Source organism: Malaclemys terrapin, chromosome 3 (genome assembly GCF_027887155.1).
Source record: "Malaclemys terrapin pileata isolate rMalTer1 chromosome 3, rMalTer1.hap1, whole genome shotgun sequence".
In the NCBI taxonomy this organism is placed as follows: Eukaryota; Metazoa; Chordata; order Testudines; family Emydidae; genus Malaclemys; species Malaclemys terrapin.
Genome location: NC_071507.1, coordinates 178,631,469 through 178,648,208, shown reverse-complemented (window position 1 = coordinate 178,648,208; position 16,740 = coordinate 178,631,469). Strand labels below are relative to the sequence as shown.

General features: G+C 40.6%; 1 protein-coding gene across 1 annotated transcript in view; it reads left to right on the top strand.

The window, feature by feature from the left end:
- Positions 1-16,740, top strand: part of NOL10 (nucleolar protein 10) — a 75,285-nt gene that overhangs the window by 44,254 nt on the left and 14,291 nt on the right. Inside the window, exons 14-19 of the mRNA XM_054023067.1 lie at positions 6,005-6,131; positions 11,871-11,950; positions 12,089-12,187; positions 13,265-13,351; positions 15,730-15,903; positions 16,293-16,540. Coding sequence (XP_053879042.1) covers positions 6,005-6,131; positions 11,871-11,950; positions 12,089-12,187; positions 13,265-13,351; positions 15,730-15,903; positions 16,293-16,540 — 815 coding nt within the window. The remainder of the gene's footprint in view (positions 1-6,004; positions 6,132-11,870; positions 11,951-12,088; positions 12,188-13,264; positions 13,352-15,729; positions 15,904-16,292; positions 16,541-16,740) is intronic.

Below are 16,740 nucleotides of genomic sequence, written 5' to 3'. Positions count from 1 at the left end.
AAAGTTTTCCTCAATGCGTTCCCCAAATATAAAGGTTTTCATTTACATTAATGCTCCTTTTAACCACTTTCTCGCAGCGTAAAGGAGCCTTGCCATGAGAATAGCTTACATTTTGCATCCATTTTAAGACCCCTGTGCATTACCAGAGCAATGTAAAGTGGCCTTAGGGTATGTCTGTACTGCAGTGTAAGTCCAGGGTTAGTAGAATTTGAGTTAGCAGACCCTGGGTCTAATTTAGGCCTAGAGTGTCTGCCTATGCTCACTTGTAACCTCAGATTAGGAATTGTTGAAACCTTGTGCTCCAGCATCTATGCTGCATTACGTGGGCCTGAGTCGTTCCCACCCCACCGCATCCCCCGCCCGCCCACCCACCACCACCACCACCAATATATCCCAGACTTCCTAGTGCCCTCCCAAAGTGTGGCTGCTATAGCCATTTGTTCATGGGATGGTGTGGGAAAACTTGACAGTCCACCAAACTTGACTGTACAGAGGATAAAGAAAGTGAGCCTGTGGAGTTGTGGAATACTTTTGGTAGACTCCCAGAGCACGAGACAAGTGGGGCTGTGCCTACACTGCAAAACAATAGGGATTGAACGCTGGGTCCCAGCTTTACTCAGGCTTAGACCCTCCACCTCCAGGGGCACTGGGAGCCTGGGTCCGATCCCTGGGTTAGCACAATTTATGATGAAGGGGAGTTAGGCATGAGCCTGAGTTCGAACCCTGGACTTACATTGCAGCGTAGACATAACCTTATTGTAAATGAGAATCTGACCAACCAAGAACAATTCTGTTCCACCTTAATTTGAAGACCACCATTAGATAATTTTGTGTGCTGCCTGTTGAAGACAAATCTGACTGCATAGTCAAGCTGTAGTAAAAGGCTCTCTTTGTTGTTTGAACTAGTTATTCAAACATGATGCACCTTTTTTTTTGTTTTTGTTTGTATTAATGTATTTAAAAAATAGTTTTGCCACATGGCTAAGATCTTGCATTCAAAGGTAAATAACCAGTTTGGAAACCCCTAAAAGAGAGGCTTATTTAATATGAAGAATAGAGATACAAGTTATATGGTGTTAAGTAGGCAGCGGAGGTGGGAATTACAGGGGGGATGTGCTGAGCATTGCAGCACCTGCTGTCTAGGGGTCCTGCTGCCAAGTGGAATTCACAGCTCTGTGTTAGGCATGCAGGCTCCCTATGTGATGCAGGGGGAGTTAGTTAGGTGCCTATAGTGGCAGTTAGGAACTGAAGTCCCCCTTTTGAATCCCACACGTAAAGCCGCCATTATATATGCTGTGGAACCCATAACAAAGTAGTAAATGGATGTTTTACAAGATTACACATTAATCAATACTGACCTAAAATAAGAATCCTAAGATTGACTGACTGATAACTTGATAATCCATATATCCTTGTGTGTTTTGTAAAATGTGAAGTGTTAATTTGAAGCATTACAAATTAGTTTTGTGTTCTGCCTTCAGGGCAATTTAGTGCAGTTTAAACTATATAACTGCATTTGGAAATCTGATTTCTGCTGCTTGCAAATATATATTTTAATATTTTTATTGCAGTAGATAAATAGTACAAACTATTTTTTTGTGCAGTAGAAAGACTTACTGCAATTTCTAGCATCCCATTTACAATTTGGTAATTCTACTATAAACTCTTTTTTAGGGTCCTATAATGGGGCGTTTTATGAACTAGAACTTGGGACTCGCTTCTGCTTCCTTTGAAGTCAATAGCAAAACTCCTGTTAATTTCAGTTGTATGGGCTTGGGCTCATCAACTGCATCCAACTGATGCTTAACCTAGTATTCTCCCCTCCTTAAAGTCAACTTCGTTCTGTCTATCTCATAGGGCTTGATCATTGCGGTGCTGTGCACCCTCAACTTCCTTGTGCAATCAGTAGGAGTTTAGAGTGTTCAGCCCCTTTTGGGATTGGGTCTGTTGTTTCTATGGCTCAAATGAAGCTGTGGCGCTGACTATGAAACTGACTAGTTAAACAACATTTAACTGCTCAATTGCTATCAAATGTACCAAATACAGGTTAGCAAGCACGTGCTGTGTTTTTGAAATAATATCTGGTATATCTTAACATTTCATTAACTTCAGTGGAATGTTAATGGGATGACAACAGTGTGGTATTATCAGGAGAGCTCCGGCAGGATTTCATACATTTTCTTTCAATTATTTTCATTAAATTCATCTGCAAAAACATAGATTAACAGTTGCATTGTATCAGAGCTGTACCACAATGAGGCTCTTGTATTACAATATCATCCTCTTAATGTTAATTTAATTGCCCTTTAAAATACAAAGAATTTTAAATCTAAAAAAAAAAAAAATCTAATTTACAGTAACATCATCTTTTTGGGGAGGTTAATCCCATCAGAAATTTTCTCCCTTTTATAACTAATGTTTGAACAAGTTTTAGGCATATTTAAAACTCAGTTGAACATCTCAGAATATTTCAGTACTAGAGGACCCATTACATTTTGTCTTGTGTTAACAGTGATAAAACTGATAATTCTTTGCCCAAACACTATAATGTGAACTAGGAAAACTAGGCACTGTGTCTGTTGACTTTTGTATCTTTGCCTGGTGAATCGGAGATGTAAGGGCTAGATATTTTTGTCCATATTAGACTGTAGCGGGGAGACTTAGGTGTCCAGCTCTCATTGATTTTTCACTGGTATTTTGGTGCCTAACTTCCCTGTGCGCCTTTGAAAATCTTCCACTTCTTGATGAATATTGCTAGTTATTTTGAAATTTCTATGTTTATAGAAATATAGAACATGAATAAAAAATGAATTTAAATGTGTACTGGCTTATAATTTACAATTTGCTAACTTTATTAAAATTGGCATCTAAACTGATTAGAAATGTCATTGTACAGCTGGGAACTTTCTACTTTGAGTCTAGTTTCATCACATTGTTTTCATTTCCTTGTGTATCTGCATTGCATCAGCTATCCTATTCTTGACCTTATTGCAAATTTCATTGCATTTTTCTCCAGTTGGATTTAGTAGAATTATGTATCTCAATGTTGGTTTACAGGCATATTAACCACTTAGTCTAGGCAGTTCTCCCACTTAACTAGCACCTCTCACAGAGCAGAGCCTGATCCCCAGGTGGAGGAGGAGTCTCTGTTCCCGTGGCTGGGGTATTGGTAATAGGGAACTGGACAGTCAGACCCTCTCAGCTCCCAGAACACTTGCTGACCCATCAACAGAGTGTGTGTTTGTGCCAGAAGAGGATTTGTCTCTGAGTAGGGAGAAGCATAGAAACTTTCTGATGGTACCTAGGGCCCTGTGGATATGGAAAGGCCAAGGCTGTTTGAGTGGTTGCTGGAAGAGAGGGGAAGGGAATGGAATGTATTTTAACTAAGGGAGGAAGTAAAAGGAGGAAAGGATTAATGTTAAAGATGAAAACTCCTGTAAATTTATTAAAATGGAACATATGCTGTAAAACAAAAGGTGGGCCGGAATTCAGTTTCAGAGGGCTTGAGGGGAGAAACAAAAGTGGTAAAACTAAAAAAAGAATATCTGTATTTAGAGATACAGTACTGTGTTAAAAGTAAACTACTAAAAAAATAGTTTTAAAAAAATTTGACACGGTAAAGAAACTGTTTCTGTGCTTGTTTCATTTAAATTTAATATGGTTAAAAGCAGCATTTTTCTTCTGCATAAAGTTTCAAAGCTGTATTAAGTCAATGTTCAGTTGTAAACTTTTGAAAGAACAACCATAATGTTTTGTTCAGTTACCAACATTTCAGAGTTATCAACAACCTCTATTCCTGAGGTGTTTGTAACTCTGAGATTCTACTGTATTCAAGATGCCCTTTGGAGCTCATTGTGCGTCTGAAATAACCTATGCTTTAATGGATAAACCTTTAAATCTTGTTGGACACAACCTGAGGATGTGGTGTAGTAGCAATGGATGATATCTATTTTTTTGAAAAGTTGTCCAAGTAACAAGCAGGAACCTTGCATTTGTTAAAGCAATGTGACAGCAAGATGTTATGAAGGACTAGTTTTTTGTGGGATTAAAATATACATGAGTTAAGAACTTCACTTATTCAAAGACTCTTCAAGAGACAGACTTTATTATGCTAAGATCACGATGACAGAAAATATTTCTCATCAGTAACATAGAAGAAAAAAAAGTGAATAGAATTGTGTCCAAAACTAGAATATAGGTAACCACAAAACACATGACTAGGAAAAGTCCTTTCTTTTAGCTATGGTAATGAAGCAACATTTAGCAGTAACCGTTTGAATTAGCATGAAAGGCTGGAACACTTGTACTCAGTTGACTGACATCTAGTTTTATTAAAAGCTTTTCATTTACCTTTGAAGCAGGGAAAAACAGGAAATATAATTGGAGACGATTAAGATCTAAAAGGAGGAAAAAATATCTGACTGGAAGATTCTGAATGTTACCCATGTTAGTCAAGTGGTTACTGCTGCTCAGACAGCCATGGAGATTTGGTTAATCCGACCTTATTGATTAAGGCAGCAGTTTCTGTTGTCAGAGACAAGTTAATTGTGATCTTCTGAGGAAAGATCTAATCTGGGTAAAATGAATGGTATGGTTAACGATGCCAGTGTACCTCTCCAGTTGCCATGTTTGTTGTGGTTGCCAACTTTGATCACAGTCTGACCTTATTCTTATTTCTCGTGACTTTAAAAGATAGTGCTGCAAATTTCTAAACAGCAAAGGATATTTATAAAGCCAGATAATAAAGCAGATTAAACAAAATGAGGAACCCTGCTAAATCTGCCAGACATTTTTCTTGATGAAGGAAATATTGCATCAGGGGCTTTTAAATTTTATTGAATAAATTTGAATGTTATGGTCTGGAATATACTGCTGCTATTTTAAGACAACTATAGTTATTTGAAGAAAATGCATTTTTAAAAAGGGGAATGACACTTTTCTAATTGGAGCAAAATGATTTGTCACCATAGACTTTGAGAGATCCTTATTGGTGTAACAGTGTCTTCACATTAAGAACAAATTATATGTATTTCATTATAAAAGTTGCCTAAAAAAATTCTTTTGAACAGCCTCCATTGCCGTATCTATTGTGACTTTTTTTTCCCATTTCACGTATCAGTAATGATGGAACAAAAAAGAAAATGGATTATTAAAAGTTCCACTCTGCTGGAGTTAGTGACCTTTCTTACATCCCAAGCTTCCCATTGATTCTCCACTTTTCCCCCTGGAGAGAGGACCTTCATGTTGGCCTTTTTTTCCACAGAGCTAGCACACCTACTAAAATAATAGGCTCAGCACAGTGGGTGTGACGGTATGCATTAAGATTGAGAAGGATTCATATCAGCAGTGGAAAAAGTTAGGGGTGTTTAAAAAAATAATAATAATAATTACATTTTGGGATGAGGAAGCATGAATTGAAAGTACTTTGATAGTCTAGCAAAACTGAGTTCAAATCTCTCACATTTAGTATTTAAATTTTTTAAATATTTCCAGTTATCAGCTCACAACAGTGTGTTTTTCCTTAAATGAAAGTATGTTTGAAATGCACACAGGCATCTTAATTAAATGAACAGGCCAAAATGGGATTTAACATAATTGCCCAGTGAGCTAATAAAGTCAAGATCCAGTTGTGTGAGAGAGATTTGTTTGTTTTCTAGCATTATTAGGTAAGTTCAAAACTGTATCCATCATGTTTGGCTTTTAATATATAATCGGCCCAATTTGTCACATTTTGAAGCGGTTAAACTAGAAGCCTCTAACTTGTTGACCTAGATTCAATTACCTAGATTGTAACAATAGTGCTGTCAGAGTATACAGGATTATTTCTGTTCCTACTGCAAGCAGTAGGTTTGACTGTGCTCTCAAGGTGGTGTTTAAGCATATTTGACTTTAGTGTTGTGTATTTACTTTCACTGTGCAGTAGAGCAGCAGGTGTGAGGAGCTGGGTGTGCTTTTATTTTTGAGTGTATGTATAAATTCAGAACTCTTCTTAACATGTCCACAGGTTTTAGGTCCTGCCCCAAGATGGTGCTCATTCTTGGACAACTTGACAGAAGAACTGGAGGAGAATCCAGAGAGCACAGTTTATGATGATTACAAATTTGTTACCAGAAAAGACCTTGAAAATTTAGGTAAAATTTAAGAGACCTTTTATTTTTATTTAATTTTTTTTTCCCTGTTTCTTGTCCTCTTTTCCTTGTTCAGTTTTAAAGCACTCACATTGCTGCATGTTGCCCATCTGCAGTTTGGGTGTGCTGCATAGTAATAAAAGGGCTGTTAGAAAGTTACTCAAAGTAGTTCTTCCCAACTCTTGCCACTGTTTCTAACATGCCAGTCCCGATTGCCCTACTTGGTGGTAATCTTTGTCAATTCAATGAGAACCTTTGCTCACAACTTGTCTCCTGAGGATAGGGTGACCAGATGTCCCGATTTTATAGGGACAGTCCCGATATTCAGGGCTTTTTCTTATATAGGCACCCCCTGCCCCCTCTTGATTTTTCACATTTGCTCTCCGGTCACCCTACTTGAGGAGAAGGTCGATATACAGTAATTTAGTAAACAACAAGGAGTCTGGTGGCACCTTAAAGACTAACAGATTTATTTGGGCATAAGCTTTCGTGGGTAAAAACCTCACTTCTTCGGATGCATAGAGTGAAAGTTACAGATGCAGGCATTATATACTGACACATGGAGAGCAGGGAGTTACTTCACAAGTGGAGAACCAGTGTTGACAGGGCCAATTCAATCAGGGTGGATATAGTCCACTCCCAATAATAGATGAGGAGGTGTCAATTCCAGGAGAGGAAAAGCTGCTTCTGTAGTGAGCCAGCCACTCCCAGGCCCTATTCAAGCCCAGATTAATGGTGTTGAATTTGCAAATGAATTTTAGTTCTGCTGTTTCTCTTTGAAGTCTGTTTCTGAAGTTTTTTGGTTCAATGATAGTGACTTTTAAATCTGTAATAGAATGACCAGAGAGATTGAAGTGTTCACTTACTGGCTTATGTATGTTACCATTCCTGATGTCCGATTTGTGTCCATTTATTCTTTTGCGGAGGGACTGTCCCGTTTGGCCAATGTACATGGCAGAGGGGCGTTGCTGGCACATGATGGCATATATGACATTAGAGGATGTGCAGGTGAATGAGCCCCTGATGGTGTGGCTGATGTGGTTGGGTCCTCTGATGCAGTTGCCAGAGTAGATATGGGGACAGAGTAGGCAACGAGGTTTGCTACAGGGATAGGTTCCTGGGTTGGTGTTTCTGTGGTGTGGTGTGTAGTTGCTGGTGAGTATTTGCTTCAGGTTGGGGGGTTATCTGTAAGCGAGGACTGGCCTGCCTCCCAAGGTCTGTGAGAGTGAGGGATCATTTTCCAGGATAGGTTGTAGATCGTGGATAATGCGCTGGAGAGGTTTTAGCTGGGGGCTGTATATGATGGCCAGTGGTGTTCTGTTATTGTCCTTGTTGGGCCTGTCCTGCAGTAGGTGATTTCTGGGTACCCGTCTTGCTCTGTCAATCTGTTTCCTCACTTCCCCAGGTGGGTATTGTAGTTTTACGAATGCTTGATAAAGATCTTGTAGGTGTTTGTCTCTGTCTGAGGGGTTGGAGCAAATTCGGTTGTATCTTAGGGCTTGGCTGTAGACAATGGATCGTGTGATGTGTCTTGGATGGAAGCTGGAGGCATGTAGGTACGTAAGTAATTTAGTGTGTCTGAGGAAGTGCTTTGAGGTTCTTTTAGCCCAGCATTTCTCAAATGGCTGCATGCAGCCACCAGGGAGTTTCTTTGCAGCCAGGAAGAGCGGTGATGGGGGGGGGGAGAGGCAAAGCATCGGCCCTTCCCCCCTCCTTCCCTATTCCTCCTGGATGCGCAGCCCTGCCCAGCCCCTGGAGACAGGTAGGGCACAATGCTGCAGGAGCATGGTGAGCTCTCTACTGGATGGGGGGGGAGGCAGTGAGACTCAGACTTCAGCCCTGGGGTGGTTGGGAGGCAGGTTCCAGAGGTGGGACTTAGGGATCCTGGCTGCGCAGACCAGGGCTCCAGCCGTGGGGCATCAGGTGCCAATACCTGTCTCCAGCTGCAGAGTTTCAGGCGCTGATCCCCAGCTCTGGCCACGCAGCACCAGCCTTCGGCCATGGGGCTTCAGTTCAGGCTCCAATCCCTGTCCACGCAACAGCAGGCTCCATTCCCCATCTCCAGCCATGCGGCACCAGCCCAAGGCCCCAATTCCCAGCAGCAGCTGCTGGCCCTGGGCATCAATCCCCGGCTGCGTGCTCCAACCCCCAGTCCTGGACGCTGACCCTGGGTGCTGACATGTAGCACCAGCTGCGTGGCAGAGGGCACCGGCTCTGGGCACCAATCTCCAGCCCTGGGTGTGCGACGGTCCCCATCCCAGGTGGGTGGCAGTGGGTGCTGGCTTTCACCTTGTGGTGGCGGGCACTGACCCCCAGATCTGACCACGCGGCCTTGGGCTCTGGCCACGTGGTGGCAGACACTTACACTGGGCTCCAATCCCCTGCCTCTGCCATGCAACTCCTGCTCTGGCCTCGGTCATTGACCTCCAGCTGAACAGCAGCAGGTGCCAATCTCCAGCTCCAGCCGTGCAGCTGCGGGGCTCACCACCCACCCTCCTCTCTCATCCATGCCCCCTCCCCATTGCCCCTGGACTCCACTGACTTCCTGGTCCTGCATCCACCCCTCCATCACCCCAGGCCCCCGCTGCCTTCCCCAGCTCACATCCATCCCACCATGTCCCCCACTGCCTCCGTCTCCCACCCCAGCCCCCCAATCCAGGGCTTAATTTGTCTTGGGACTTGCTGAGAAAAGTGATATTAACAAACATACAAATATCACTTTTCACTGTCATATTTTTATTATTCAGTGTGCAAAAAAAACAACCCTACATAAATAAATTACAGTGATGTGTATGTGCTATTTATTTGTTTTTCCTAAAGTTAATCAGGTATTTTCGGGGAAAGTGTCAGTGTGGCCACCAGCAAGAGTTGGCCGCACTTTGAGGCCACCAAAAATTTTGTTGTGAGAACCCCTTAGCCACACAGTGAGAAACAGAGGAAAGGAAGAGAAGTTGTTTCTACTTTTAAATATTGGTGAGATGCTCAAATACTGTGGTGCTGAAGCCATAGTAAGTACCTTGATAAAGGAATCCACTTGCAAATGGTATCCTCAGTAAGGAGAATATTTAGAACAGAGTACTTGTGGCACCTTAGAGCATAAGCTTTCGTGGGCTACTGCCCACTTCACTAACACGGCTGCTACTCTGAAACCTGAGAATATTTAGGACGTTTATACAATGAAATTCATACAGATGTCAATGGAAACTTTTTTTTATGGGCTTTTTTATGGTATACACGACCCATATCGCTTTATCTTCATAACATAGGGAGGTGGTATCCCCACTTTTTTAAAAACGGATGGGGAACTGAGGCGCAAACTAAGGTCTAGTCTACACTTGAAACTTAGGTCGACATAGCTACAACGCTCAGGGTTGTGAAAAATCGCCAGGCCTGAGTCCTGTAGCTATGCCAACCTAATCCCTGGAGTACACACAGCTAGGATGACAAAAGAATGCTTCCATTGACATACCTGCTATTGCTAGGGGAGCCCTTCTGTCGCTGTAGTCTCTGTCTACACTACATAGTTACAGTCTCATAGCCACGGTGCCATAGCTATGCTGCCATAGCGCTTGTAGTATAGACGTGTCTTAGCAACTTGACCAGCATAATACAAGAAGTTTGTGATAGGCCCAGTAGAGGAGCGGACTCACCCCTGCGGCGCCTCCTGCTGGTTGTCTCCGGGAATTAGCTCATTTCAGCGTTGAAGCACCCTCTGCAGGCCGGTGGTCCGCCTGTCCTCTGGCCCCCGTGTCCCTCCCGGACCTCGTGCCCTTTTATCTGGGGTGCTGCCCTCTGGCAGTACCCCCCTCAGTACTAGGGTCTCCCCTACCTGGGGAACCCCCACCCACTATCCCTACCTTGCCTCAGAATAAGGGCACTGCCAGTCACCAACTAGCCCCCGCTCCCTGGGGCAGACTGCAGTATAGGCCACTCATCACAGGCAAGGTTGGGTTTGGACCTGCTGCCTTGGCCTACCCCTGGGCTGACCTCTGCAACCCCCAGTACCCCTTGGCCTCCTCCTAGGCCGCAGCCTGGGGCTTTCCAGGCTGGAGCTCCCCAACTTCTCAGCCTGTCCCCAGCCCTGCTCCACTCAGGTACTCTGTCTCTAGCTCACTGCAGCCAGGCCCTTCTCCCTCTGAAGGCAGAGAGAGACTGCTTGGCCTCTGGCTCACAGCCTTTTTATATAGGGCCCAGTTGCAGCTGCTACCCAATCAGCCCAGCTTAGCAGCTCCCAGCCACAACCTTCCCCCAGGCTGTTTTAAGCCCTTCAGGGCAGGAGCCGGGTAACCACCCCGCTACAGGCCCAGAAATAGAATCCGATCTCTAAGGCTGTGTCTACACTAGAGAGCTTACAGTGGCACAGCTGTACCCATGCAGCTGCGCCACTGTCAGATCTCCCACTAAGCCACTTTATGCCAATGGGAGAGAGCTCTCCTGTCGACATCATTAAACCACCCCCAATGAGCAGTTATGTCGGTGGGAGAGTGCACTGTGCACGCTTCCACTTACGCTGGCAAAATGTATGTCGCTGAGGGTTGTTGGGTTTTTTTCACTCCCCTGAGCAACATAAGTTTTGCCAACATAAGTGGTAGTGTAGACATGGCCTAAGACCTAGTCCGGCGTCTTAACCAAAAGACCATTCTCCTGTGAACTTGGAGAGGGTTCAGAATGTCCCTTTTGAGCAACTAAACTGCAGTTTTGGATTTTTATTAACCTGCAAAAGCTAAATCAAATTAACCTAGGATTGACAAACTAGGTTTATTGTGGCATCTTACACCTAAAACTTACATGTATTACTGTTTTGTATTATTAGATGTCAATTGATGTAGCGTCTTTTGGGGCTATAAATCTATATAAGCTCAAGTCTTTTCTATGAAAGGTTGTCTACTAGTATCAATCAAGTTTATAAAATTTAGTCCCATGTTTTACAATGATAGTATTGTTTTTTTAACTCAGTCACTTTTTCTCCCGAAGGTGATGCTCGTGTCTTGTTTTTAAAAACATTAAATTAGTTTGGGAGATAAGAGAGAAACTCAGTGTAAATCTCTTATTTCTGGAATTGTCTTTTAGCCAAGATTTATTAATTACTTACAGATCCAATAGTTTGAGAAATGTTTGGTTTAAAGAAAAGTTCTCCTTTTTCTCAACTATACAGAGTTGCCTGAAGATATACACAATCTTCTCCCATTTGGAGATTTTCATTCTTTATTTAGGTTAGGGCCTAGGGTGACAGTTTTATGAACTGCTGTGGTGCTGTATTTAAATCTTTCAACATACCTATTCTTCAAAGGTAGTGACCCAAGGCAAAAACTCTTAATTAAAACATCAGTATGCCGCACCAAAACCTGTAATTCAAATGTGTATATCAAACGCGTACATACCTTCAGAAAGCGCTCTCCTCACAAATAATGCTTCTTGGTAAACTATCCATAGATTGTGGGCTAGTGGGCATCTTTAAAAAGTGCGCAGTAAACATTTACTACAGCAAAAAGAAAAGACTGTTTTTGTTGTGGGGCTGCTCAAATTCTTTGCTAGCTTAACATAATAGTTTGTGGTGCTACAGTCTCAATAGAATGGACATAAATATGGGTGAGTTTGATACTTTCAGTACCATTGTTTTCCTTTAGTCAAGTATTCAGTCAGCTTAATTGGGATAATTTCCTATATCTTACTCTCCTTTGAAGTCCTCTGATAACATTATGCTGGGTTTTTTTATTCCACCCCATCTCCCTCTCCCCCCAGGCCTTGCCCATCTCATTGGATCACCACTGCTCAGAGCATATATGCATGGCTTTTTCATGGACATACGACTGTATCATAAGGTAAATAAGGTTAATTCATTAAGGCTGATCCTTATTTTGGTACATTTTTGCCATTATGTATAATATATATTTACTAATTTATATATTTACTCCTGCATTTTGTTTCCTTTCTTTAATGCCTTCTATTTTGTTTAAAAGGTGAAAATGATGGTCAATCCATTTGCCTATGAGGAATATAGAAAAGAGAAAATTAGACAGAAGATAGAAGAAACACGTGCACAAAGAGTTCAACTAAAGGTAGAATTCTATTTATGATGATTAAACTTTTAGAGAAAATTGTTCTTATGGAATAATATAAAATAACTACACCACAGATCTGTAATTGAATTGGGAGTTTATGGTGTTTCACCTCATACATGAGTTTGTTGATGTTGCCAGAGCCCTGAAATCAAATTGCAGCCTCAACCTATATCTCTTTTATATGGAACTGTGGCATTCACATGTATATGGAACCCAATTTGATGAAAAGAAACTGAGATGAAGCAGTAGAAGAAAAAGGACACTTTAGTCTTGTTATGCTTCAAAACTTCCACAGACTACTCAAGGCATAAAGCTTGCACTTTTTTTCTACTTCTACATGTAAAACTGGAGGTTTACCAAATGACTCGGATCCTTAAAATGCAGTAATGCTCTGAAAAGTGACTGTTGAAAATGGTATCATGGGCTTCCATGTTTGTTTATCAAGGCTTTCCTGATCAAATCTGCTCAGCATACAATTAGAAAAAAAAACAACTTTTTTTTTTTTTTTTTTTAATCTATCTGTCCTGATATCTGATCCCTGCCAAGGCCAAAGATGCTTCAGCATCTCAGTACAACCCTACCAATTCCTTTGGACCAGTGATCAGAAACAAAGATGCAGAAGCTGTATATTCTAGGTGCTGTGTTAACACTGCTTTTGCCTTGTGGTTATGGCAGATGAATGACCTCTTCTGAAACCATGATATGGCTTCGCAGTCAACTAGAATGTGAAAGCCTGGTATGCCATTTGCCAGAAGACTCGGTACTGCTTTGGGGACCCTGACTTTCCTTATTAACTTGACAGGGAATAGTCCCATGATTGTTTCTATGCGTAGGTCTTCAGAAGCTATTAGTTAGGTGAAACATTTTTTATAATAATGCCTTTAACTGTATTGGATGGGTAAACCCAGTTTTTCATTAATTTGAGTTGAACTTTGTGATCACAATGAGGAAAAAAGTAGAGATTATTTTTGTCCTTGGAACTAAATTCATGACTGTAAAATGTGTAGCGTAGCCAAAATTTCTTGGGCATGAAAGAATATACTGATGAGTTCTACATTTCCTTTTCTTCATTAGAAACTTCCAAAGGTTAATAAAGAGTTGGCACTCAAGCTGATTGAAGAGGAAGAGGAACAGCAGCCTACTAGAAAAAAGAAACAAAAGGTAAGACTTTATTTAGGAGGTGTCCAAAACTCTACAGAAGCACCAGGATAATAAATTGTTCTGTGTGTACAGTACTATAAATGGTTAGGCAGATTCGAAGGTGAGTGTTCCTTTGCTTTTTGGATGATGAGGCTTTTGCATGTGATCATACACTGCATCTTCTAATTAGGTGGGTTTGCAGTGGAATTCATCAGTGGTAGGGAATCAGGAATACAGTGCAATAACATCTGGCCAACTGTATAACAAACTTGTACTGGCAAAGCACTTGCTGTGGAAATGAGGTAGGAGGGAGAGTCCAAAAACTCTAACTGTTTGATCAGTAGAGTATCCAAAAACTCAACCTTCCCATTTATTTATTTATATCATGGTAGTGCCTACAATGTGCTAGGCATTGTCCATATTGTAGGAAGTGACAGTTCTTGCCCCAAAGAGCCAACAGTGTAAATTTTTTACTTTGCTCTTAATTCCACTTCATAAAGTAGTCAAAACTGTTCACTCCGATGCAACAGTAACTCTTGTACAATTGATACTGAAAATGCCCTATCTGTTTTAGATACAGGCAGGTCTAAACAAACGTTTAGTATCTGGCAGGAGAGAAAAATAGCATATTGCAAATCAATGGCAGAGCTGAGTAACACCTTTTGAAGGCTCTTTCCAACATGGGCAATATAATATCTGCCCTGACGCCCTCCTGGTATGCCGTAGAGACTCCCTTTATTTTATATAGATGAGAAGGGTGACTGAGCTATACCATCCTACAACAGAAGAGCATTGGAATTCGTTAGCAGAGCAGACATAAGGTTCATGTGGTGTCTGGTCTGGTGAGAGTTTCCGGCTCGCAAGTGGGATGGTAGGAAGAGATAAAGGGGTGAAGAGGTAGGTGATGGTGGTGGAGTCTTCACTGCAAACTTTCTGAGCCTCTATCAAAAAGTCTCAGCTTTCAATTTCTTAGTATATTTGTTTGGAGATATATATTATACACTATGCATTAAAGTAAAAATAAAATACCATATAAAAATATAGGTTCTGAATATTTCCCTGAAAACAGTATTAAGGATTTTACCAAGGACAGGTGATTTATTTTTTGTTTGTTCTGCCGTTTATTTTTAGATTAGACCATTAGCCAGACATTTGTAGATACTAAGCTACTCTAACTTAAACCTATCCCCTTTCATGTTTTTTCCTTTCTAAGCAGCTGTGAAAACAAATTGTTGGACCAGAGAGAGCCCTCCTGGTAGTAATTTTGCAGCTGCATCAGACAAAAGGGATTTTTTTTTAATTAAAAGAGAAACCTCTTAAGGAAATCTTTAATATGAAGCATATTAATACTAGTTGAAATTATAAATTCCTTATGCCTGATCCTGTGTCCAGTAAAGTCAGTGGCAAAACTACCATTGGCTCCAGTGTTGCAGGATTAGGCTCTTTAATGAGACAGATAAAATTGCCTCTTTCCTTGCTATATTTGGGATTGGTGGGGGAAGGAGGGTAAAAAAAAGTATGCAGGATGCATAGAACCCTTGGGGGAGGGGAAAGTCGTAAGTATATTTGATACTAAAGCAGTTTTATAAAATATGAATGGAAATGCATGTCTGTGGGATATTGTTTCATATGTGATGGAACCATCCTGGTCAAGCAGTTTTCTCCACCTGTAAACATGGCTGACTAGCTAAGAGATGCTGAGGAGTGTCCAAGTCAACACATATTCAACACATTATTGATACTAGAGTTGGTTTCATCGAAACATTTTTTGTGTCAAACTGTTTCATTAGGACACAAACAGAGGACTCTTAGATCTAGAAAAGAAGATAGCCTGTTTCAATACTAAGCATTGTCCTTAATGATTTCAAAAACAAAAATGGACTATTTCAACTATTTTGTAATCTCAGCAGTAGTAATGCATAATGACATGTCATAACATAATGTAAAAATAATAAAAATGAAGAAAAAACCTAAAATAAATTCTAAAATAAATATTTGAAATTCCCAAATTAAATTATCGGAGCAAAAAGAAATTTCAAAATTTAAGTCAGAATTTCCCATGAACTGGAAATTTGGAGTTTTTACCAGCTCTAATAGACACTTACCTTAAAATATAAAACATTGGACCTGAGGTTCCTATAGTTTGAGTAGCAGAATATATTTTGTTAACGGATTTTATGTGATTTATATGAAAATAGTAAAACCATACTATAGTTAAATTGAATAGATCTTGATGTAAATGGTCAGGGAGAACCAAGCAATCAATATTTTATATCCAGTTGTCCTTTCTTGCTTAATTAAACCTGAATAGTCATTGAATGAGTTTTACATTTTAAATCATTGTACCAGCATTTGTTTCCAAATTTTGTAACTAACTCTTGGTTTTTCTTCTTTTGTAGAATCTGCCTAACATTCTCACTGATGACCGATTCAAAGTCATGTTTGAGAACCCAGATTTCCAGGTGGACGAGAAGAGTGAAGAATTTAGGCTGCTTAATCCACTTGTTTCTAAAATAAGTGAGAAAAGAAAAAAGAAACTAAAGATTTTAGAACAGCAAGAAGCACAAGAGCAGGTACAACCTTTTCCTTCTAGGTTAGGATTACCTATCGTTCTTTGTTTTTTAATTACAAGCATTCAGGCTTTTCTTTTATATGCCCTTAGAAAGGAGAAGAAAATAATGGAAAATTATCAATCTGTCTACAAATGAGTGTGACTAAGATTTATATAAATAAGTTATTAATATCAATATCTAAATATACTCCTTTATTGTTGTATCTATCACATAGTGTGTCTGTGGATGTAATTAGAGTCTACTCTGCATGCTGTATTTGGTTAATGTGTTAGAATTCTAGTTCTCTTCAAATTGGACATATGTAGAGATTGTCACGTACTCTAATTGGGCAAAGAGTTTTTTTAAAAAATCAGTTAATGGTTCCTTAGAGTAACTATTTTTGTCTGCAGGAAGAGGAGGAAGAACCAGAAGGAAAACCAAGTGATGCAGAAAGTTCTGAGACTTCAGATGATGAAAAAGGCTGGGTTGAAGAGGTCAGGAAACAGCGCAAACTTCTACGCCAAGAGGAAAAAGTAAAACGGCAGGAAAGGTTCAAGGAGGATCAGCAAACAACACTGAAACCTCAATTCTTTGAGATTAAAACAGGGGAGGAATTCAGAAGCTTCAAGGACTCTGTCAAAAAGCAAAAATTAATGAAGTAAGACTAACACTTCAGTTTAATGAAGTTTGATTGGGTTGTTTGCAACTGTCTTTTTGTTATGCGGGCCCAGGTTATTTTATTTAGTAAGCACAATGATCCTGGAAGCAGTTTCTACAGCCAGACATGGTAATTGGGGGCATAATTTTAAGTGACACTCATTTAATCTCTTATTCCCTTGTTATGTGAACGTGGTATGT